Source organism: Topomyia yanbarensis, chromosome 3 (genome assembly GCF_030247195.1).
Source record: "Topomyia yanbarensis strain Yona2022 chromosome 3, ASM3024719v1, whole genome shotgun sequence".
In the NCBI taxonomy this organism is placed as follows: domain Eukaryota; kingdom Metazoa; phylum Arthropoda; class Insecta; order Diptera; family Culicidae; genus Topomyia; species Topomyia yanbarensis.
The window spans coordinates 409,272,016-409,297,369 of NC_080672.1; the positions used below are offsets into that span (position 1 = coordinate 409,272,016).

Below are 25,354 nucleotides of genomic sequence, written 5' to 3' on the forward strand. Positions count from 1 at the left end.
CGTATTGTACTTTTGAAAGAAATGATGAACATTGTAACGAATGGTTAATTTTAGTAAGTAAATTTACGTCTGTGAAGAAAAAAACGAAATTTTGAAAATAAATTCGATCATTCGTGATTCAATTCTGACTCCCACTAGGAGCGTCTGTACCGACGTGCTTTAAGTTTATATGGGATTTTTTGGCAAATTACATGAAGGTGAATGAAGGTGGAACTAAATGCAACAGAATATCTGCTAGTGACAATAAGATAGATTATATTAAAGGGTTCCACATCAAATTGAATCACGGGGAAAACGCTGTAGAAAATTATCTTATGGACCAATGCTATTCAAACTTGCAGATAATAGAATAATTTCATTCAATTCCAATACCATAACCGTACGGTCACACCTTACGCTTAACTCCACTCAATAGGTTCTGTACAATATCTGGTTGCAGCTTCTTCTGTACAGAAACACACTTTTTCTATCTATGCTCCGTAGATTTGACCTTCTTGGGATGAGTCTGTGATACCTGCTTCATAATTGCGCAGTATTTTTTGATGGGTTTTAGTTCCGGTGCGTTGGGGGGGTTCATGTCCTTAGGTACGAAAGTGACCCCGTTGGCTTCATACCACTCATACATACCATACCTCGTGTTGCTTCAACAGAGTAAGCAGGCGCTTATGTAGACACTCCTTGAGATAGATCTTCCTGTTTACAGTCCCGGTAGTCACGAACGGCGCACTCCGTTTGCCACATGAGCAGATGGCTTGCCAAATCATGTATTTATTGGCAAACTTTGAAAGTTTCTTTTTCCCTATTTCCTCCGAAACATGAAAGTTGTGCTGGGCGGTGAAGAACAAAAGCTCCGGAAGCTGCCGGAAGTGCGCCTTGACGTAAGTCGCATCATGCATGATGGGACATTGAGGCTTCGTCAGCATCAGTTTCGGGGCCCGTTGCTTTCCAATCGTATTTTGCCGTTCGTCACGATTTAGAGTCTTCTGCACTTTGTATGTATGCAGTCCCGCCCGGTCCTTGGCCCTCTGAATGAAAGATTTGGACAGATTCAACTTTTTGACTACATCCCTGAACGGAGATTCTGCTTAAACGCTTTCACTACACGCTTGTGATCCTGATCACTAAAGGAAAATCCATTCAGACCGCTTTACGTTTAATCACACGACTCACGGTTTACTGCACAATTCCGCGTTGTTTTCCGATGTCCCGATGAGAGATTTTCCGGGCACTTACACAAAATCAATTCGCGACGTTTCTTTTCGGGCGAAGCCATTTTTTCCAATTTTCGAAAAACTGACAGCGGTAAAAATGCAGTGTAAACAATTCACTCTAAACTACTTCTAACCAAATTTTCAAGAGAAAATACCCAACGGGTTATTTTCTACAGCGATATTTTCTTCATGAAATTTTATATGGGACACACTTTATCAATAGGTATATCAAGGAAACCATGGTTCAAAGTGGATGAATGCGGATTGGCATTCCATTAGTATGATGTTCCGGATCATGTCAATCACCACACGTTAGATGCGCATTTTTGACGGATTGATCTTGTGAAGAGCGGTCTCTGCGCTTGTGGTGATGGATCACGACATCGAGCATGTTGTCTGGACGTGCCGCGAATATTGCAGCGTCAGGTCTCAGTTATTGAACTCCCTTCGGGCCCGAGGAGGATCACCCAACGTTCCAGTTGGAGATGTAATGGCAAGTCTCGATCACCTCTATATGTCCCTCATCTACCTTCTTGAAATTTTTATTATAAACAAACAAAAACCCCAAACTGTCCCCCTCCCCCTTTTATGTTTTAATCAAAAATTCAATTGCTCCACATGTACATGGATATGAAAGTGATTTTTCAATAATCTAAAAATTGTTTTTTTGAATTTAAAGTAATCTAAAAACTGTTTCTTAGTATAAATGTAAAATTCAGATAATTCCACAATGTAGCCCCACAGATTCAAGGAATTTTGAAATGTAAAATGAAAATAACTGTCGGACTAAACAATCAAAACGATTGCATTTGTAAATTAGTTATGCAATTTTCGTTTCAACTTCGTCTCATCAGAATCCGACACTAACTTAGTCACAGGGCTAAGCTAGCGCCGGATTGACGCTAGCTCAAAAAGACTGAGACACAATTTGTTTTTCTGAGCAAACCTCTAGTCCTGCGTGATGTCCCACAAGAAAAAAAAGTTCTGAGCTGATGAGGATTAATGAAATCGAAACTTGGTTTGGCTTAGCAAACCAATGCATGCTTTAGTTATCCTTAGTGGAGAAAATTTTTGTTGAAAACTATTTTTTCTCTATTAAGGAGAAATTTGTTTAAAACAATCTTTGCGCGTGAAGAGCACATAACCTATAACTAAATTAGTTACGGAATTTGCTTTTCGGCTTCGTCTGATTGTATTTTTGATTAAAAACAAAAGAGTTGATAAACGGTAACACCTGTCGGACTTCTAAAAGTCGGGAGTGACCGGCTGTACCGAACAATCGACTGCGTGATCGTGATGATCTGGGTCGAAGAAGAAATACCTTCAAATGGTTTGAATGGCCTCATATGCCCTATCTTCTACTGAAGGGCCAGAAACTCGAGTGTAAAAACGACCGAGGCAGAACGATCCTTAATGCCGCCTACAAGGTACTCTTTCGTGTTCTGTTCAGCAGACTGTACCCCGTTGGCTGACTCGTTTGCCGGTGAATACCAAGGTGAGTTTCGAGAAGGCCGATCAGCACCAAATGTTTACCCTGCGACCAATTCTGTATAAATTCCGGTAATACAACATGCGAACTCACCATCTGTTTGTGGATTTTAAGGCGGCGTGAGATTTAGTGAAACGAAACGAACTGTAGCAGATAATGATTGAACGCGATTTTAGGACAACACTGATTAGACTGATTCGTAAAACGGTGGATGAGTCAGAATCAAGCATTAAAATATCTGGAGAGACATCCATCCGACTCGTTTGTGACGTTATATGGATTGAAATAGGGTGATGCAAGATCTAATCTATTGTTTAACATATCGCTCGAAAGTGCGATACGAAGATTTGATGTGGATAAAAACGGAACCATCTTCACGGGATCTCATTGCTTCATGGCTTGACGGATTGCATCAACCTCATTGGCGTTGATCTCAGAGCTGCGTAAGAGTTATTTTTGCCTTTTAAAAGGGATACTGCGAGAATTGGAATAACATTGAACTTAGACGAGACAATGTACAATGGAAGCTGATAGAGAACGAAGCAGCCCGAACAGTGTTGGTTTCGAGGTGAACATCGATGGAGTACGGTAAGAGGTTGTCGACGAATTCATATATCTTTGAACACTTGTGACAAGTGATACCGATGTTAGTCGTTAAATAAAAAAGTGTGTTGCGGCTGCCAATAAGATTTTCTATGATTCACGTAGTCAGCTAAAGTCCCGTAGTCTGCAGCTACAGACGCGCACAAAACTAAACAAATCGCTGATACTCCCTGTTGCTCTGTACGGCCATTAGCCATGACATTGTGTTTAATAATTTTGGCGTTCGATACTCTATGGCACAGTAGAAAATGCACCTTGTATATAAACATACTAACATTGGAAGGCTAATAAACACGGTAGATTACAGCCCAAGTAACAATTCAAGTTTTATAGCATACTACAAGTCCAATTTAAGTTTTAGGATTGGCTTCAAGAGTATCATAAAACCTCAATTGTTACTAGGGAGTGGCCTGCACATTAGACTGGTTCAATTTTTGACTTTTAGTTCCACCAGGCTTTTCTGATTCCTTTCATGGTCCTTAGTAATTGTGAAAATTTTGGTACCGATTGGTTGTGTCTATGGACCCTCCAAAAATTTCAAAGTTTATATGGAAGTTTGTATGGAAAATCAGTTAACATTGAAAAAAAATCTTAAAATCACCTTATCAATCAATTAATCAGAACACTATATATTTTTAAAGATAATCTTCTACTGAACACATTCGTGGAACATTAAAAGTTTATGAAAATTCGCTGAGAAAAGTTATTAACTAAAGAAGCAGCATGACTTCAAAACAAGTGGATTTTATTATTAATCGTAGCAACCCTGTTTGAATAGCTGTATCTGCCATACGCGAGCGGTGGGTGGCAAGTCTAGTTTACACTGGTATCCCACTGAGACGTCCAAAAAATTGTTTCAAAATCGTTCAACACGGGTCCATCGATGGACGTTTGTTGAACGGTTATTTGGACGTTGTCCAAATCGGTCCAACGAACGTCTTTCATTGGACGATTTTGAAACCAACCGTTCTTAGAGGGATAACGATGTAGCTATTCAAACAGGGTTGCTATGGTTACTAATAAAATCCACTTGTTTTGAAGTCATAAGCGGCCCTTACACGTTCAATATTTTTGTCAATACTAGAGAGTATTGTCGAAAGCATTGTACGTGTAATGAAAAAAAGTTGTATTGACGATGTGGATTTCAAACGGGACTGAAATAGTGCAACAATATCGTCAATACTGGTATTGACAAAAATATTGAACGTGTAAGGGCCGCTATGCTGCTTCTTTTGTTAATAACTTTTCTCAACGAATTTTCATAAACTTGCAATGTTCCCCGAATGTGTTCAATAGAAGAATACCTTTAGAAATATATAGTGTTCTGTTGAATTAAACGATGAGGTGATTTTTTAAGAATTTATTTTCAATGTTAGTCGATTTTCCATACAAACTTCCATATATACTTGGAAATTTTTGGAGGGTCCGTAGACAGAACCAATCGGTACCAAAATTTGTTCAATTACTAAGGACCATGAAGGGAATCAGAAAAGCCTGGTGGAGCTAAAAGTCAAAAATTGAACCAGTCTACTGCACATGCAATGCGAATGCTGGAGCCGAAACCAGTTAAAGTTATGCTCAGCAGAGAACCTGGAATAGGTCGTCGACTTCGGGGCAGACCCCGTACACGCTGGCTGTGTGAAATTGAGAAAGATGCGCATACTGCGAGCGTTTAATGAGACTGGAGATTGGCGATCCAAGATCGAGTAACGTGGAAATCTAATATACATTCGATCATGATTCGGAGTACCCGGATTGTTCGGCCACTATGATGATATAAGTCCAGGGGTTTACGTTTCGACTTCGTCTCTTCTTCCTAAATGAGACATCGTAAGTTTGGAGTGTGATCACAAGTAGTTTTTCTAATTTGGAACTAGCGTCAGCCTGGTGCAGTAGTCAAGTGCCATGGTTCTGAAGAGACGAAGTTGAAACACAAACCCTTTACATACAACGTGGTTTTAAACCAATTTTTTGAAACCATCATAATTGTTTACATGCAAATTGTAATTTACAATCCCAGAGAGATCCTCGGGTACATAATGTTCGAATCTTCATTCCAACTCCAAGGCTCTTAGATCGATTCCATATCTATATTGGCAATGAAAGTCAAGCGACAGTTATTCATAGAAATTACAAATGATTTTTTAATCATTTACTCTTACTTATTTGATACTCATTTAAGAACTTACTTATTTGAATTAATCTTCAATTTTTTTTGAACAACCCCCTATCCCATATTTATTATTCTAGAACGTTTTAAAATAAGCATACGAAACTTTTTGCACTTTTTAAAATTACAAATACAATGTATTCAAAAAATCTAACCCTAATTTCAAATTTCTCTCCTTTCAGACGATTCCGACCACGTTTACGAGTCGCTAGATTCTCACGGCCAGTCCCGCAACAGCACCCCGTCGGTGGGATCGGGCAGCTTCAGCCGCACTCGACGTGCCCCACCACCACCTCCCAACGGCAATGAATTTCAACCGGCTAGTAACAACTACCATCCGATCAGTCGACCATTGCCGCCACCGGATGAAAACTTCCTCAGCAATGACGACGAGTTCGACTCGTTCGATAGTGACAACGATAGCGATGACGATCATCACCGCAAAAATGATAGCGGAGTGGATATCAGCAATGCCAAACTGCCTGAGCCACCGACTTCCAGTGGTCAAGTGTACGCTCTCATGCAGAAAATCAAAAGTTTGGGTACGCTGTCCAAGTCGGAAATAGCTAAGGGGTTGCATAAATTTTCCAAAAAGAAAACCAGTTCATCAAAAGCACCTAAAATCTTCACCGGCGATAGTCCCGCGTCTCCAACCGGAACGGATGAATCAACCAATTACGAGAACGCGCCGCTGCCAAAAGTGCCCAAAACTAAGTCCAAATCATTCAAACTGCCTCTTCAGTTGGGTTCCAAACCATCCGACGACTACGAAAACACCGATTTCCACAGTCCCGTTTCACCAAATTCTCCATCACCGAACAGTAGCTCGGCCCTCGCATCTAGTCCCGCTTCCGAGCAAGCCGACAAATCCATCCTAGCCAGTATTAGCAACAGCGATTCGAGTAACGTTTCGACGTTCCGAAAAAAGTCCAAAAGTGGCAAATCCCTACGTTCCAAGCTGCGCAAAAGTCTTCAATCCGAAACCAATCTCAACATCGGAAGCTCCTTTAACGGATCCCGCAGTACATTCTACGTGACGGACTCGTTGGACGTGGACTCTGGGATCTTCAATGGCAGCGAACCGAACAGTTCCTCGTCCAATCTGAATGTATCGACGTCCGCTGAAAAGGACACACCGCTTCAGTCACCTACCAACGCAAACCACAAAAATTCGGACGCCGATCGACGCAAGTCGGCGAATGGAAGTCCTGCTAGTCGACCAACCAACCCGCCACCACCGCCGCCAGCGAATGCACCGAGTGGCGATAGAAAGTATCTGAAGAATCGGAAGCTTGGCGCGACATCGTGGTACGCCGAATGCGGTGTCTTTAAATCCGAAAGTCTCAAGCAAGCATCGTTGGACTGTGAGTTGAAGGGTAAGGAGCGCAGCAGCACAACTTCCTGGTATGCTGAAGTTGGACTCTATCAGACGAGTGGTGCCTCCGTTGCCAGGTAGGTGCTTTTATTAGTAGGTTAAAGTTAAGATATTGATCGTTTGATTATTTTAGCTCCAGCGAAAGTTCGGGCGTTTCGACGGGTGGCGAAGGTGGTCCAGGAGATGATCATTCCCACAGCATGTTCGTCAATGAGCCGCTTTATCAGATCTACAACGCTGCCAAGTTGGAATCACTGACCAGGGATATCGATGCCGAAATCGCCGGTACAACGGAACTGTACGACGATGGGTACGAGAAGATCTCGAATCACAGCAAGGATGGTGAAAATGTTAGTCTAGCGGATGAGGAAATTGGACGGAAGCTAAGGCCGAGTGCGTTCGAATTGATTGAACCGAATGTGGGCAAACTGCGGACGCTCTGGTGTGAGATACCGGAGGTGATCAATTCGCAAATTTTGTGTGAGTACATTTGCTTTGATAGTTATGTTTTTATTATTACATTTTTGTAAGGATCTAATGCTTAAGGGTCAAATAAAAGACTCCGCCATAGACGAAACGTAAAAGTTAGCTTTGTAAAGTATGTCAAACCAGTCTATTACGTTAGGACACGTAGTTAGGACAGCTTAGAAATGTTTCAAATTGTGTCCAACGCTGTTCTATTGTATCATTTATAATTTCGGTTATATCTGGTCATGCTTTTTCTTCGAGCTATTCATTATTCTCACACCAACAAAACAAATTTCCATTCCCTTCTAGTAACCCTCACACCGAACGAAAAGCGTCTCCAGGAGGCCAAATTCGAGATTCTCACATCGGAAGCATCCTATTTGAAGTCCCTAAATCTGCTTAGATCGCACTTCATCAATCATCCGGCCTTCCGGGACGTGAAAGTGCTCACGTCGTCCGAACGGAAAACCCTCTTCTCCAACATCATCCCTGTGCAGGAGTGTTCCGATCGTCTACTGTGTGATCTGGAAAATTGCTGGCAGGACAACATCATGCTGCTAGGGTTGAGTCACAGTATTTTCAAGCACGCCGAGAAGCACTTCCACGTGTACGTGAACTACTGCGAGCAGCAAGCCAAAATCGATCGAACACTGAAGAATCTGAAAGCGAACAAAACCGAATTCACCAAGACCTTGGTGGAGCTCGAATCCGACCCGATCTGCTGTGGACTGAGTCTATCTTCTTTCCTGATGCTTCCAATGCAACGGATAACACGGATGCGACTGCTACTGGATGCCGTCCTGCAGCGGCTCAAGTGCGATGACGACGAGTTCGAAAGCTGGGAGAAGACTTTTGTGCTGATCAATCGAATTCTTACGCAATGCAACGATGCCGCCCATCGAAGCGAACAGATGCACGAAATTGAAATGATTTCTCGCAATATCGAGTTTCCGACTCACATCAGGCCGCTGGCGGTTGTACCCTGTGGCATCGGTCCCCCTGGCAGTGTAATGCGCAAGCTGGAGAAACGAGGCGAGCTGGTGCACCTGCTTTGGCGGGGAGATGATGCCAAGTTGACCTTCGGCAAAAAGTTCAGCAAGACCAATGTCTACGCGTTTCTGTTCACCGATCTGCTTGTGTTGACCAAAAAGAAGGGGTTAGTAAATAAATCAATTTCAATTTTTCCTAAAATCATTTTCATTTGTTCTTTTAATCGCGACTCTAGGGACGAAACCTATCTAGTCACCGACTACTGCCCACGTGCATTGCTGACGGTCAACTCCGGTGACGTCATTCCGCAACTGCCGACCAAAGAGATGCAAGCGATTGGTAAACATCTCATCATAATGACGTTGCTGGAAAATCACGAGGGGAAGACTGCTGAAATGGTTTGTACTTTGTTCTCATCGTCAGTTTAGTAAGATAGAGTCAAATTTAATTGAATCGTCCATTTTCAGATTCTTAGCTGTCCATCGGAAACGGAACGCGAACGTTGGCTGAAGGTCACCGAACCGTTGGCGTCCGAAAACCCGGACGAAAAAATTTACGAACAGTGGGACTGCCCGCAGGTGATAGCCGTTCATCCCTATGAAGCACTACAACCGGACGAACTCGATCTGGACATCAAAGATGTTGTCAACGTGCATCGGAAGATGGCTGATGGTACGTCAATAGTCTCATTCAATCCACTTAAAACAGAAACTGATATGTTGTTTACTATTTCTACCACAGGTTGGTACGAAGGAGAACGAATTCGGGACGGAGCCGTCGGTTGGTTCCCCGGGAACTACACCAAGGAGATTTTTTCGGCTCACATTCGGGCGAAGCATATCAAACAGCGACACATGCTGCTGTCATATACCTCCAAGTATATTGATACGAATACGATGAAACTGCAGCATACGAAGAAATGATAACACACAATTGTAATTGTAAATAATATTAGTGTTTGTTTAGTGTTAGTACTAGTGCATGGCAATTAGTTTGTATGCCGCATCGCAATAATTGTACATTTTTTTCGAAATTAGCAACATACTTGAACACGTAGTTTGAAAATTGTTAAATTATTTTGATACAACCTTATTTTCTTCGAGAAATAGCAGTTCTGATGTAAATGAAATATGTAAAAAGAGTGGTAAAATTTTGAGTAAAGGTATTCAACGTTAGATCTAATAGTATTATGAATAAAAGTCCTCATTATTCGTTACAGTGTGTCTTACATTTATTTGAAATAAATCCCTTCAAGAATGAAAAAATACGTATTGTGTATATATTCTTCAATGAGGTAGAAAAATATTCGACGGAGGAAGGATAATTGAGGGAAACTTTATCTCAGGAGTGTAACAGGTATAACAATATCAAATAGTAAGCTGTTAGGTATGTCATAAACTAGGGTCTTAATCTTTGGTCAGGAAAAAATGGAATTATTCGGTAGGCATCTAGAATGTCGTAAATCAAACTGCATTAAGACACAATTCTTTCAGTTCGTTTATTCCACAGGGTACGTTTGCGTTTGCTTTACGATGCCAATTCCTTTATTTTACACTTTTAATTTTTTTTAAACTAAGAAATTGCGATTAGAAATCAATGTTTAGGGTGAAGATATGTGGAAGCCAGCAACGCACGCTTGTTGCTAAGCACCGACGCGCTTGTTTACATTGAGAAAAATGAGAATTCGAAGTGAAAATTCAAACGCACAAATGAGTTTTCGAACATTTTCCTTCGGTCATCTGCACATTGGCAGAAAATTTGAAGTTTTGTTAGTAAACGATTAAAGTTTCGTGTGTGTTTTTGCAGTGGTGTGTGATTAAAGTGCATTTGAAAAAATGCACTAATAATGAGAAGAAAAATAAGAGTGTTTCGAAAAGAAACCCCAAGTGAAGAGGGGTGATATTTTCGCACAAAATAAGAGCTACAGATGGAATTCCGTCAAAAACTCGGGTTGATTATATAGGAAAATGTTCTAGCTTCCTCAAGTAGCAGTTTCGTGGTACACCGGCAAGGTTAGTGTATTGAAAAACGTATTTTTATATTTGCTCATGTCAGATTCATGGTTAGGCAGGGGAGAGGGGCTGGATGTTGTTGGCTCGAAACAAAACTTGTCGAAAGAAAACAAAGTTCATTTCATATCGTCAACCTGGCGCCCAGGTGATGAAATCGTTAGAATTCAATAGGGTGCTAGAGCGTTGCCAGAAATTTTTTATTTCCAGATTAAATCTATCTTACCAAACTTCCCAGTTAAGCTCAGCCGGAATGCTGGCTGGTTCTAATTCGTATTCCGGCTCCGGTGACACAACCGATTCTAGTTAGAATGTTTAAGAGGTACCATTTCGATGAGGCTTAGCCGCATAAACGAGGCCTAGGAGCCGAAGCGGCGCAAAGCCGCTGAGGATCCGCCGGGCGAGGTGGCCACCGACCCGCCGTCGCCGTCGGAAGCAAGCCAACCTGTAATCCATTCGTTTACCCGGCTTACTCAAACATAGGGGCTATCCCTAGTTTAAGTCCGACTGAGCGGCAGCGAAGTCGGACAGCACGCGCAAAGCGATGTGGCGTATCCACATTTGGTGGTGGACACAAAATAAAATTGGCAACGCTAGCAAAATGTAAACACAAATGAACACTCCGGATGAACCTATCGTCAATTGACATTTCGACGAGTTTTGATTCGAGCCAATAATATGGGCTGGATGTTGTTGGCTCGAATCAAAACTTGTCGAAAGTAAACAAAGTTCATTTCATATCGTCAACCTGGCGCCCAGGTGGTGAAATCAACGGGGTGCTGGAGCGTTGCCAAAAAAATTTTATTTCCAGATTAAATTTTACTAAACTTCCCAGTTTTAACTCAGCCGAAATGCTGGCTGGATCTAATTCGTATTCCGGCTCCGGTGAAACAACCGATTCAAGTTAGAATGTTTAAGGGGTACCATTTCGATGTGGCTTAGCCGCATAACCGAGGCCCGGGCGAGGTGGCCACCGACCCGCCGTCGGAAGCAAGCGAACCTGTGATCCACTCGTTTGCCCGGCTTACTCAAACATAGGGGCTATCCCTAGTTTAAGTCCGACTGAGCGGTAGCGAAGTCGGACAGCACGCGCAAAAGCGATGTGGCGTAGCCACATTGGGTGCTGGACACAAAATAAAATTGGCAACGCTAGCAAAAGGTAAACACAAATGAACACTCCGGATGAACCTATCGTCAATTGACATTTCGACGAGTTTTGATTCGAGCCAATAATATGGGCCCATAATATGGGCCTCCCGGTGTGTGCGGCGTAGGAGCTATGTTTTGGATCGCATGTATAATGTCTTTAAGGTGATCAATTTACAATTTTACAGCCATGAGCTATCTCAAAACTAGGAATATAGTTCTAGGGGATAATCAGGGTGGCCCGACGTTCTGGTTTTTAACTATCTGTTCCGGTGTCCTGGGTGTTAAAGAAAAGCGATAGATTTATCAACGACACGACTAGACATTCAATGCAACATGCCTTAGAAAAAGTGTCTCGAGCGATTTACCTCCAGTTACCAGTATATTGACTCACCCCTCGATGCGCGCAACAAAATAATTTCTTCAGCAACACTTCTTTGTTTAGCTGATTTTCGGTTGCTGTGTAGCAACCATGTTTTGTTTGTTTCGGTTCAGCGAGTTTTGCTGGTATTAAATGAAAAAAAAATTCCAACGGGGAGGAGGGTGTCGCCCTCGTAATGAGTTTTTTCTTTGTGTTGAATCAAATAGAAGATAGATAATAATTATTGTTACATCTTGAACATCTCATCATGCCCTGTACCGTGCCTACCTGTTTAACCACGGATGGAACGTTTAAGCTTTTTCCGCGGTACTACCTGCTTTCGGAGCGGTGGCTCAAGGCAATATAGGTCGGCACTGGACTGCCGGTAGCAGTTTGTGATAAAAAGGAACTGTCTCGGTACGAGATCTGCGAGCAGCATTTTACGACCGTACAGGACACGCAACCGGAAGACTGTTGGTACCAGGAACCGACTCTGTTCTATCATTGGTATGTAGATTGAGATTAATTTTACGAGTGAGTGATTGTGAGTGATTCCTTTTAATCGATTATAGCAACGGTGGTTTACTGGAAGTTGGTAGTTGCCGGTTGTGCTTAAACTTTCATCCCAGTACCAATATGCTGGAGGGAAAGATTGTCCCTTCCATTGTGTTTGAAATATTGAACATTCACTTTAAGGACGATGATCTCCTGTTGATGATATGCGGCGAATGTATCGCTCGTGCCGAAATATTACATTCAATCTGGGCGGCGTTTCTTGCATCTGAGAAAGATTTTACGAAGTTGTTAGCGACTGCACAAACCTCGGCACTGGAGATTCACAGTAAAATTGTTTTAGAACATCCGTCCGTAGATGCGTTCATTGAGGAAACAGAACTATGTAGTATCGTAGAAGCTGAGAACGAACAGTCGTTACAATTAACACTACCTCCAGATGAACCACCTTAGATCACCTTTCAAGGATACAGCAGTAATCGCACCTAAAACAATAACCAGATTTAGAAACTCGACGAAATCGGTTGCATTGAAAGCCGTCGTTGGTAGAAAGTATTATATCTGCGTAACTGTTTTTGAAGACGCAAACGAGTTACTCCAACATTTGTCGGAAGTACATGCCACAAACGTGGGATACCATTGCAAAGAATGTTTTTCCAAGTTCCGTCAGGTTATCGCATATAACCGTCATCTGGGTCGACATGAAACAAAGGAACGACCGAACAAATGTAGCGTCTGTCAGCTTGGATTTTCTTCCCCAAATCAGGTGAAGGTTCATGAAAACAAAGTTCATGGAATTGAAAATAATGCCAAAATTCGTTCACCAGTGACGATATTCAAAAGCTGTAATATTTGTGATAAAACATTCAGGTGTAACTCTAAACTGAACTTTCACATACGAAGGGTACACAACAGCCAGTGGATTCCTATCTGTAACATATGCGACAAGACCTTCACAGCTAAGTCAAGTTTGGAACGACACATGCTTTTACACACGCAAGAAAAACCTTTCGTTTGCGACTTGTGTGACACCTACTTTAGTCGTTCGCTTGATGTTAAGAATCATGTAAGAATGGTGCACGAAAGTTTAAATCCTCACGTTTGTGAGGAATGTAGTGAACAATTCAAAAACTATCACGGTCTTTGCAAGCATCACCAGATTGTTCATTTAAACAAATCTCTGCCAGCGGTACGGTTTAAGCCGTATCACTTGATCTGTAAGCTCTGTAAGCGACCTCACAGAAAATCTAGTGAACTGATTGAACATATTCGACAGGGCCACTCTAATGAAACGTATCCATACGTACAGTGTCCGGTTTGTCCAAAAACCTTTTTGTCTACGCAACATCTGAGTTGCCATAAAGAGATTCATACGGACAAGTACACCTGTATGTACTGTGGCGCGCGCAATGCGACAATTCACCGGCTGCAAACCCACGTCGAAAATCATCACAATGAAGAGCGTAGGTATGACTGTCCCATCTGCAACAGTAAATTGTACAAATCGGCATCCGCCCTGCGAACGCACGTGCTCACCCATAGCCGCGGGAAGCAATACCGGTGCGATATATGTCGGAGAGATTTTATGCGAAAGAATCAGTTGAGCATACATCGCCGGTGAGAAAGAGTTTATAGTAGTTGGGATGTTAATGAAAAGGAAGTTTTTTTTTTGGTTGCAGGACCCATACAGGCGAGAAACCATTTCAGTGTGAAATCTGTCAGAAACGATTCAGCGATGGTGCATCGTACTGCAAGCACAAGAAGCGCTGCATGCGGTTGTCTTTGAACAGTGATGTGTCTGTTTGAGGGGCGCTGAAGGCAGATCATGATCAAGAAGGATTCACAAAGGCTGTACTATTGATATTGTTTAAATTATATTGTTTATAAGGGATACCGAATTGTAGTATGTGTAGTCTTTAAGAATTTACATCACCACAGGATTGAAAATATATTCTTCTCACTTTTTAATTCGGACACTTGTGATATTTCATAAGTATACCACAGGGGTGAGAGGGCGGACAACGATGACCGGGGAAAGTAGAAGATAAAACTTGCAGCTTTGTGGCATCTGGAAGATAAACATCAATTAAATTCTCGAACTGTCTGACATCACGTACCGGGACGCCAGGTTACCCTTATCAATCTCGCAGGTAATCGTTTAAAAATGGGCTCGACCTCCTGGGAGCTCTGTTTTTAATTTCCAACACTACAGCAGTAGGACTCTGGTGCGTCTTGGCAGGAATTTTTGAAGCTGTCCAACCCAGTCAAACCATTCGAAATTTGATTAGGACTCCTGAATAGAGTCAGTATAGATTCTAACTCAAATTCAACGACTGATTCCGAAACCGATTGAGTTGGAATCCATACTGATTCCATTCAAAATTCCGAACCGGTTCGGAATGGGTTTATCTAGGAAGATGTCAGAAAATTTCATCAGCAAAACCAGGTAGCAATTGTCATTAGTGGTGAAACCTTTTTAGCATTTCTTTCAAAAGATTGGAGTGTTACTGGGGGGAGACGAACTTTATCGAAGAGAACGTTGTTCAGCAAACTGGTCCCGATCTGCGAATTATCCATGAGTCGTATCTTGATCGCTGAAAATAGTAGTAACATTAGCGCAATAATCAGACTATTATAACATATTTTAAAAATCAAGATTTGTATTGTTGTCGTGTATTTGTTTTTCCCTGCGTAACCAAGGGATGCAAGAGGTTATTTGGAAAAAATAACAACAGATTTTTCAGTGTTGGTAGTTTCATGCATTTTCTAACGAAAAGTCATATCTGACATTACCAGTTACCTGAGTCACTGAGGGGTAGTCAGATTTGCGATACACTTTTGGAATGCCAGTGTCTAGTCGTGTCGTTGGATTTATCCTGGCTTTTCTCCTGCACGTCTACTTTTTCCTTTTTCTTTATTCATTCTAGTACAGTCGCAGTTACGGCCGATCGCAACCATATCTGCAACCAGGGTTTAGTACGTCTACATCTGGTTACACTTTTAGTGGGCTGATAGGACTGCAGCCTTTGGCTTAGTGGATTTCGGTCCGAAGCTTCAGAGAAATTTGGCGGTTGAAACGGTTTTTTTGCGCGGTATTTTTTACGCGGTTTTTTTACGCGATTTTTACGGATTCTTAAATTTACGCGGCCTTCATTTACGCGGATTTAGAAACTTACGCGGTTTTTTGAAATTCCTTGTCATTTTGAGGGTTAATAAATGATTGAAGATGCTAACAGTATTGGCCCTTACTCACGAATGCATTCACTACAACTGTGCTATATTACTTCTTGATCTTATAGAAGAATTTATTCCTGTTCTAGTCAATACTGGTAATTGTTATAATTTTCAAGTACCACACAAACTTTTTTAGATACTTGAGAAATATTCGCCGCTACTCTCGAAGAGAACCAATCCTTCGTACAACTCAATATGCTCGAAGCGAATACACATTTAAACCACTAAGCATTCAACTCAAACAAATCACATCGATCTGCGGAAGCGATTCGTCATCTCCAAGTGACTGGTCGAGTGAAAAACATTCTCGCACTCCACACTCCTTCCCTGAACCAGCAAACATACCCAAGGTCAAAAGAGTGGAAAACTAGCAGGGCCCACATGTATCCCCACACACACTAAGTGATCAATTTATTTGTTAGTAGAAACACACATCCACCCGTTAGTCATGAAGACATCCATACCAACGAGAATGAACCATCCCAGACGATGGCCATAGGCCCAGTACTAACCCGTTCCATCCAAGCAAGCAATATATTTGATCCTGTCCCTAACTCTTTGAAAGCCCCTTTTAATCAAAGATCACTTATTGGTTGATAACAAGAAACACCGTCCGTTATCCTACTCAGACCACACAATACGTATTTTCCCTGCATATCAAACTTTCCAGGTATCAGTTTCTAGCTTATCAAACTGAACTAAACAAAACATACGTTGTGCATTGGCTTATCAGTTTAGCACTATACCCATTGGAACTTGGCCTAATACCAATACCTATAGCTCAATCGCCGATGCAAAGTGATATTTGAACCAGAATATTATCTGATGACATCTAAATAGCACACAATCCTATTAAAAGGATGACTGTCCGGTAATGAATTGATTCATAGTTATGCATATTACACGGTGTCTTTGCCGAACAACATTATTCAAAAAAAAAAATGGCATCCACGAAACTTCAGAATACGAAAGAATGCACTTTTCCCTTTAAACCTATCGCAACATAATAGATCGGGGGGGGGGGGGGGGGTCTAGAACAACTTTTTATTTTACAGATTTTTGCTTGAAAACATAGGTTTTGCAATGATACTAATTCACATTTTTGCCACTAGGTGGTACTACAGACATTCAAAAGATACTAAAATTGAAAATCTGATGAAAAATTTTATTGTCTACACATTTGTAGAGAAATATAAATTAGTATAAAATCATCCAAGAGAGTTATGAAAATTTTAACCATTTTTACATTTGCACAGGGCCTACTGGTTAAAAACTCGTTATGCAAGGACTCACAAAAAATATTGGGTTTAGTTGAACAGTGTATTCAGATGAATTTAAGTGTTTGCAAAGTATAATTTTAAACGGAAAAAATATATTTTCAGATTCGGTCGGTTCTTGGGCGCCAATGATATTTTGTAAATATGGAAGTATAGAGAAATGTTGACCAGACCTATTCGATACTCTTACCTTTTTAAAGATGTTAATTAAAATAGTAAAATACAATTGGTTTGCATTCTGTTTCTGTTTGAACTTCATCAGACAATTCGAATCATTGTAACAAATGACGGATTTTATTTCAACTTTTAATTAAAAATTAGGTTAGTTCATTTCACCTGTCTTCCTATAACCGGTTAATCCGGTAAGATCCAACAGACCTTGTAACCCGTCAGGGTAACAATTTAGCACTGGGTGGAAATATACCTTTTTTTGACTATACACTCCGTAGAGTGTATTTGTTTACAAAAATTATGCTCACCGCTGTTTTGTACCGTTCACACTAAAGTTGTAAATTTTTGTTCATTTTCTCGTTTGTGAACGGTTTTGTTTGTGCAGATAGGTGTAGTAATTTTTGTTGAACATTTGTATATAAGAAACATAGGGTTTAGGTAGGTCACCGCTCTCCTCTCGCTGTAAAAGTGATTGCTAATTATGCTGCCAGGGAGATGACAGTTATGCGGCGGTGCGGTTTTGTGGTGATGGTGTTTGTTTTGGTGGAGTGAAAAAGGCGGCCATCGAGATCAGGCAGATAGTGACGGACCACGAGCAAGAACAGACGTCCAGAGTATTTTGCTTTCGGGACAGTTTTGCGCCACCGTAACTGTGGAGTTTAGTGCGCGCGTGTGACAGTAAAATCCCTGTCGAAGAGTGCCGGTTTGTGGTTCGGGCACTCGTTTGTGGTGTCGGTTCGCCAAAAGGGGTTAGCTAATTGCAAAGGAGTTCTTTCGCTACCCCGGCTATTTAACAAGGAACCGAACATCGACCGTTCTCGCTATAGAGGATAAGTCGAACGAGCCTAGCTCTCCTCTATAGCTAATAGCCAAGGAGAACGAAGCAGGGCGGACAAAGGTTCCCCCTGGGAAGTTTACTGCGGTAACTTCCGGGATCGTTTACGGCGAGTAGACGATCCGGCGATTCGTCGCCAACGTCGCTAGGGAGGTTCCAACAAAGGAGCCAAGCTCACCTCCCTAGCTAAACGCAAAGGATCGCTGCCGGAGCAGCCAACGGAACCCAGACGAGTACGCGGCAGTTGTTGTCCCGGCCTGCCGAAAGGAAACCGCCCGCCTTCCCTTCACCAGCAGCATTGGGATCCCGCATCAGCAGCAGTGGAGAGTAGGAGAGAAATAAACACGGTAAATTTAATTCATTTGTTTGTTTACTTTTTTTGTTGTTACGAAAATCCGAAATTCTGTAGAAGCACCTAGGCCGCCCTGAAAAGAAGGGTCCGCCGGGCAAACAAGAACCCGAGTAGTGGGCAAACCACTACTTACAACCTGTCTGTACAAGGTGGACCGCAAACGTTAGAGAACCGGAAAACAGCTTTAGGGGGACTTTTCTTCAACGCGCCAAACTTAAAGAAACACATCCGAACTGTAGCACTTGTACACTAGAATGAGACATATCTCATGGTTTATTTCAATCAGATCAACCGACAGCAGTGTTGCGCGATTGCGCTAAAAGATTTGCTGAATACACGCTAAAGTGTAACTAACCACTAGCGTGTAACTACAACACATATCACTTTTATTTATCATTGACTATTGCGATTTGTGTTCAGCGTATAGCAATTCCGGAATTTCTTCTCCAATAGAATTATGACAGTATCCTTTGACATCATTCTGCTAGGTTATGTAAATTGTGTTCCTTTTAAAACCAAAGTGTGATTGGAGTACAAGAAAAGCCTTGTAGGTATATCGTTCGATGAACAGAAATCCTCCAATTTTTCCTTAAAGTTAACAAACTTGAACCTAAATCTCGTAGAATTATATTTTTATACTAATTTTAAAACGTCCATCAGGATTTAAAAGTGGTCCAATATCTAATCGAGTTTGTTGAAATATAAATGTTTAAATTTAAGCCAAATGTATCTTAAAAGAGTACTGTATATTTCTTATTGATAACTTATGTCTGTGCTTGGAAATGTTGAAATCAAACTATGAAGAGGTTTCGTTAAATCAGCGGCAACATCTTTCCAGTGAATTATTTTGTCCATATGCAATACGGTGTCTAGGGATCCACAACAGAGTGGGGTTACGAATAACACGGGGAGGCACATACAAATTAACGTCCGAGAGAAGATCTGGACAGTCGATATTACCTGACAGCAAGTCGAAAACATAAACTCTTTACAGGAAGGCACTGTGAGTCGCCAGAGTCTGCAGACCGAGTAGCATACGTATGCTATGATGTCCGAATGATGTAATACATATTCAAATACGTTCAACATTACTTGGATATGCGGGTCTAGATCACTAATGACCAATCAAAGTAGCTTTGACTACATTGGTCACACAGGAATTTCTCATATAAACCGGTACAATCGTATTACATCGTAGGTTAAAAATCTATTGCATTGAACATCAAATTACTTCGATGATTCGCAGGCCTAGATAACCTAGTTTAAAATGGAAGGTATAATATGCTGTTCGGTGTTGGACGGTTATCCTTCCTCAAACTTCCAAACCAAGTTTGTGTTAATCCTTTTTGGGCCACATTTTTCAAATCCCGTAGATCGTTATTCCGCGCGACGTGATAAAAAAAAGATGCAAACTTGAAATCGACCTTCACGGATTTGAACCAAATTTGGAGGAATTGTTAATCTAGAGCCAATATATAAAAACCCAAATTTTTGTGTCAATTGATCCACCTATCGGACCATGGGAGCACCTCCCGTTTCAAACAAATTGCTTGATTTCCTTTTGATTATATCTCCGGTTCTAATACTAACCGCAAGATGGCCTTTAAAGAAAATTGCTCAAGGAGTCTAGAAAATTTTGGGCAGCAGTGCTGCCAACTATGCGATTTTTTCAGTTAAATATTAAAAGTTAGTATTTCTCTCAAATTTTAATGCCATCGTGTTCCTCACACATTTTTACATAAAAACACTTATAATCTCAACATAATTTGATCGCATCCTGAGATACACCGTTTTGGAGGAAAAAAGTCGCATTTTCTCATATAAAAATCCATTTTTGTTGGCCAAAATTGAGAAAATCTTCAAACGGTCATAAAAATCGACCCTGATCTGCTAGAAGAAAACCAGAAACGCAGTTTTTCATTATTTTTCGTCTACTTCATGATAAATTATATATGAATGATAAATTATATATATAGAATACTCAAGTTGGTTTTTTATTGTTGTGCGATAGTAACTATTGTTCATTTGGTGCTCCTTAACATTCTGTATGACTTATTATTTGAAACTTTATCCCTATCGCTTTTCATTTCGCTGCAATTTAATAGTTAACCCAGCATGACCTCACCGCAAATGTGATGGGTTCGAAATCGTTGTTTTTGCTTATGAAACGATGTGATAAAAATGATTTTGCGTCGAAACAAATTGAGAGATAATTGAATGAAGTCAAAGAAAGTATTGTAGACCTTGTTGAGATGCATTAACTCCATGATAATAATGGTGATGTTTATTATTTACTATTTTACGAAAACTAACGAAAATGCTAATAATAACACTAACTTTATCCTAATTTACTTCTAAAAGAATACTAAATTCACTTAACTGAAAGGTATTAATACATTTTTCTCTGCAAAAATTTCCTGGCTTTCGAATGAAAAGAAGAAAATGTACAATAAGTGCCTTACCTTTTCAATTAGAGCTAGTATTAGTGAAAACGAGATAAAAATATCCAAGTTCAATAACCCAAACAATGAAATCAAGTAAAGATAAGTGTATGATGTCAAAGAACGAATTATGTAGCTCTTCAAGACTAACAATCTGAATTATTTAAATGATGGTGTTAATTATTAAGATTTTCAAGAAATGAACTAAAAATCAATCAAAATTGCTAAATTTTAAATAAATTGCTTTAAAAAGGATACTTAGACTCATTAGCTGAGACATGTGAGGACATCACTCAATGTGAAATTTTCTCACCTGTCCACCTATCCTAAAAGATTTGAAATACAAAGTATACTTTTTGAGTTACAGGTATTTTAAGATAGCTAAGTTTTTAACACTAGATAGCTAAGACTTCAATAACTTAGTACCGGTTGAGATTTGATGGTATCTATAGAACGATTTTTTTCTCCAAATATGACAGTCAATCACCCCTCGAGAGGTTCTTAACCATGAACCAAACACCCTGTATAAGTGTTTCATATGTGAAAATGTCTGAGGAACACGGTGGAATTGGAATTTTCACAATTAAAATATATATATTGAGAGAAAAATTAACTTTTATTATTTAACTAAAAAGATCGCATTGTTGGCAGCACGGCCGCCAAAAGTTAATATTTTTTCCAGACTCTTTGAACAATTTTCTTCCAAAATCATCTTGCGATTTGATTATAGAGTAATGCATTCTCGAAAAATATGTTATCATGTCGAATACCAGTTTATATTGATACAATAAAGTTTACAGTAATGACCAAATAGAAATTGGAGGAATTTGGAAATGTTTTAAAAGGAGAAGAAACGACCTCATCGGTTTTCATTAGCTGCCATGGAAGTTTATATTAACTATGAACAGCGTAACGTCAATTTGTCATTTATTCTCTTGAAATTCGGTCCTCCTTTTTTAGCAATGGCAAATAATGAGCGTGTTGATCTTGAATTTACTGGGCTGTACCGAAAGCTGCCAAGTTCCTCTTGATAAGAACCAGATGGAAGCGAACTCACATCTGCCTTTTCCGGGCAATTTAATCACTCGCGATAATTATCGGAATACGTCCGGGTGATAGGGCATCTGCGTCAAACACTTTTCGTCGGCCAATCACACCGATTTCACTTCCGTGCGCGATCCTTTCTTACCTGAGGTAATATCAGGAAATTTTCAAAATTGGCACTGGTTTGCATAATTTTGATGGGAGCTGAAAATTTTCACATCCAACACCAAGGACTACTGCGATCGAATCTCGCACAAGTATAAAACCACATCATATCTTCGAGTTCGTTTCGCTGTACGTACATGTAAATATTCTACTTACGACGGTATCAATCATGGTCGATGAAATCTCGACAAACATATGATTACGGCCTAAAAGCCAACTGTCAAAATTCACTTTGAATGGAAATTCCAGACAAACCGTTACTAGTCGAACACAGTTCACAACAGTTTATGAAAGAGAAAACTTTTCTCTTTCGTTCACTACCAGCATCTGTGATTGGCGTGTAACGGTTTGTCCGGAATTTCCATTCAAAATGGATTATGACAGTTGGCTTTTAGGCCGTAATCACATGTTTGTCGAGAAATGTGAATGTTGGACTGTTTTCAAGTAGCATTCTACTGGAATTGCCTTTTTAATTTTTAATATTGTTTATCCTGAGTCACTTCAATTGCTTGACCCTGTAGATAACTTTGCTTGTATAGCTATAAAAAAATTTGTCTCATTTTTAATTTCAAGGAAGAAATCGGGAAAGATATTGAATCCTTAATTTGCTAATAATTTAACGCTTGCAACCCTATTTGAGAAATGTGATAAATAAACCTATAAGGAATTTATTTCTTTACATAAATTGTTAATTCTATGAAAATGTGTGGGTCTACGCTATTCGTGATAATTTATTGATACGTATAAATTACTACAAAAAGTCAGTCGCCCAACGTGGGGCTCGAACCCACGACCCTGAGATTAAGAGTCTCATGCTCTACCGACTGAGCTAGCCGGGCGCACATGAGCGAAAAATGTGTACGTCCACTGTCACTAATCGAATAGCACTCGATTTATAAAAAGGAATAAAAAATTACCTACTTTCGCTAGACGATTTCAGCACAAGGTCCGTTTTCCTTTCCATACCCAAAAGACGAAGAATAATGGCCCACGTAACAAAGAAAACTAATTTTGACCCAAAATCAAGCACATGCCAACAAGAAAAAAGGAGCAAAAGCGTGTAAATATTCGGTTCGTCTCGCAAGAAGTTTAAAAATGAAAATCTATGAGCTGGTAGAATGGAATATTCACGACCTAAACTTGTGCGGTAGGTGAAAGGAAGAGAGGGGAAGCGTGTGCTGTGGCAAATAGAAATCTTCACTGCCTTGCCTCGATCGTGGGAAATCAAATATAGTCAGAGTTCACACACGACCGGCACGCGTGCTAGACAAGGATGGAATGGTAGCACTCGGATCGTCCTAGGGTGGGAGAAGGATGTAAGGATGCAAAGAGGGCACAATGCCTTTTGGATGAATGGGGTTTGGTGGAATAGTTTGAGATGATAAGTATTGAAAGTTTTTGATATTCGCAGAATTTTTGGTTATGGTCCTGGTCTTTTGAGAAAATATGATGAAATAAATATTATTTAATTATGTACACTATGCTAGCGTATCGCTCCAAGTAAACAGTGTGAAGTCCAGAGGGTAATGTAAAAAACACACCCCTATTATTAAACATATTGACTGATAGGGGGATTAGCCATACTCCATGCTACCGTATTAGGGTTTGCCTGGCAATCATCATCATGTTTCAAAGCAAACGGAGGAAGCGAGAGAAAAAAAGTATTTCAAATTTATTCTTACATTTCTAATGCGTTTCGATTCGCGTGGATCACGGTCGGCCAAAGAGAGGGAGTGAAAATCTTCAAATCGTAGGTGTACGTGCGACAACCTTGTCGTGAGGGCTCTAGAAACTGTTCCGATCAATCATCCGTGCATGTAGTGCATACAAACGGCACGAAGAGGCTGACGGCTAGATAAAATATGTAGAATTTGTCGCACATCCAGGGATTCAAGTGACTTGAGTAGGAGGAGTTTATGCGTTCTTAATTCCACCCGGACCCCGTTCCGAAAGGAAACGGTTTTAATCACCATCGAGCGGGACTGTGTGTCCTCTCTGCTAGAAAAAGCACTTCGAGGGGCAGCTGGTTCGTGTAGTTCACCCACTGCTGTTTCGAGCTGTGATTGGGTACGATAAAAATGATTTTATGTTTTATTTTTTTCCTTGTTATGCGATTGTTTGAGGATCTTTGTTCTGGGCTGTCGGAGAACGGTTTCCCACGCAAAGGAGAATTGATGTAACACACCTGCGCGTGGTATGGGTCGAATCCATGATGGTCTTGGGATTTAGTTTCTTGTTTCTAATTACAGATGTTTGGAACGACATACTGACTTGACATTCGTGTTGCACTTGGCTGATATATCAGATTATTTAAGTAATGAATACAAGATGTCGGATTTGTGCTTACTCATGAGCTTAGAATCCTATTAGAGACGGGAACGACTATTTTGCAGATTAAATGAAGTCTTTTTTAGTATCGGGTTGCATAATTTATTTTACATCAAAGTCATCGTTTCAAAGAGAGTATCTCTTAATCTTCAGGACAACTTTAAGCTTTTACTTATGTAGCATTGTTATTATTATTACTCTCAACCACTACAAATAATTCACTCAGCTTTTGACGAAACCGTATTATCCTAAACGATGACGAAACGCAGCTTCTTGGACTCCATGTTCTTACTGTCCATCATACGTTCGACGTTCCTGCGGTGATTAGAAAGTAGATGTTGAAGCTTTCCACTTCTGAGTTCTCCCGATGGCACTACGATCTTGGATTTTGCCTCGTGTCATTCCTCGAGACATTCTGGAGTGCAACAAGACTAAACCCAGGTAACCATAAGCATTGAGCCCTTGCACAATATTGGCTATACATTTACAATAAAATTGTATATAAACCATATTTCAGCATTTGCGATGCAAAAAAGCTCTTCATTAACATTGTAAATGCATAAAGGCACAGCTGAAACATAGCATTATCGTTAGCAATATAGACGTATACAGGGTGTTCGGTTCATGATTAAGCACCTCTCGAGGGGTGATTGACTGTCATATTTGGAGAAAAAATCGTTCTGCACATACCATCAAATCTCAACTGTTGCAGAATTATTGAACTTTTGTGTAAAAACTTATTTATCTTAAAATACATTAAAATACTATACGAAAAGTATACATTGCATTTTGAATCTTTTAGTTCCACTGGAAATTCCTATTGAATGGTATTCTCATATATTTCATTTAATTAGCTCTGGTTACCTCTTAGTTGTAAAGCAGTTAAAAGTTATTGTTTCTTTAATGAGGTTTTTGTTAATTTTCTCAATATAATGAATAATGATTATAGCAATATCTATTATCCAAAAGTTGGGCTTTAAGACCATTAATAATTTGTTTTTCAGTACCATATTCCTATCTCTTCTCGTTTCTTTGTAAATTCATTGCTAAACTTTTCCTGTAATCCAATTGCAAATGCTTAAAAGTCTCTAATCTAAAAAAATATGCTTTTTAACGTTATTTTCGAGGTTTCATTGAAACGCTGAGAGAATTTCCTTTATATGTATGTGTTG

General features: G+C 40.2%; 2 protein-coding genes and 1 non-coding gene across 4 annotated transcripts in view; 2 read left to right on the top strand and 1 right to left on the bottom strand.

The window, feature by feature from the left end:
- The window catches only part of LOC131693855 (uncharacterized), a 293,967-nt gene extending 284,445 nt beyond the window's left edge, over window positions 1-9,522 (top strand). For both annotated transcript variants that reach the window (XM_058982076.1, XM_058982075.1), the window contains 6 exons: window positions 5,656-6,925; window positions 6,982-7,328; window positions 7,626-8,472; window positions 8,542-8,704; window positions 8,774-8,978; window positions 9,048-9,522. In XM_058982076.1, the coding sequence (XP_058838059.1) occupies window positions 5,656-6,925; window positions 6,982-7,328; window positions 7,626-8,472; window positions 8,542-8,704; window positions 8,774-8,978; window positions 9,048-9,229 (3,014 nt within the window). In that variant the 3' untranslated portion in view covers window positions 9,230-9,522. The remainder of the gene's footprint in view (window positions 1-5,655; window positions 6,926-6,981; window positions 7,329-7,625; window positions 8,473-8,541; window positions 8,705-8,773; window positions 8,979-9,047) is intronic.
- A 2,434-nt stretch (window positions 9,523-11,956) lies between these two features.
- Window positions 11,957-14,141, top strand: LOC131691359 (zinc finger protein 675-like). Its single transcript, XM_058977682.1, has 3 exons — window positions 11,957-12,329; window positions 12,395-13,952; window positions 14,015-14,141. Exons 2-3 carry the CDS (start codon window positions 12,775-12,777, stop codon window positions 14,139-14,141), a joined length of 1,305 nt encoding a protein of 434 aa, XP_058833665.1. The 5' UTR covers window positions 11,957-12,329; window positions 12,395-12,774.
- Window positions 14,142-22,620: 8,479 nt separating this feature from the next.
- Window positions 22,621-22,693, bottom strand: Trnak-cuu (transfer RNA lysine (anticodon CUU)). Its single transcript has one exon. It is a non-coding gene; the product is annotated as a tRNA-Lys (tRNA).
- Between the last annotated feature and the right edge of the window lie 2,661 nt (window positions 22,694-25,354).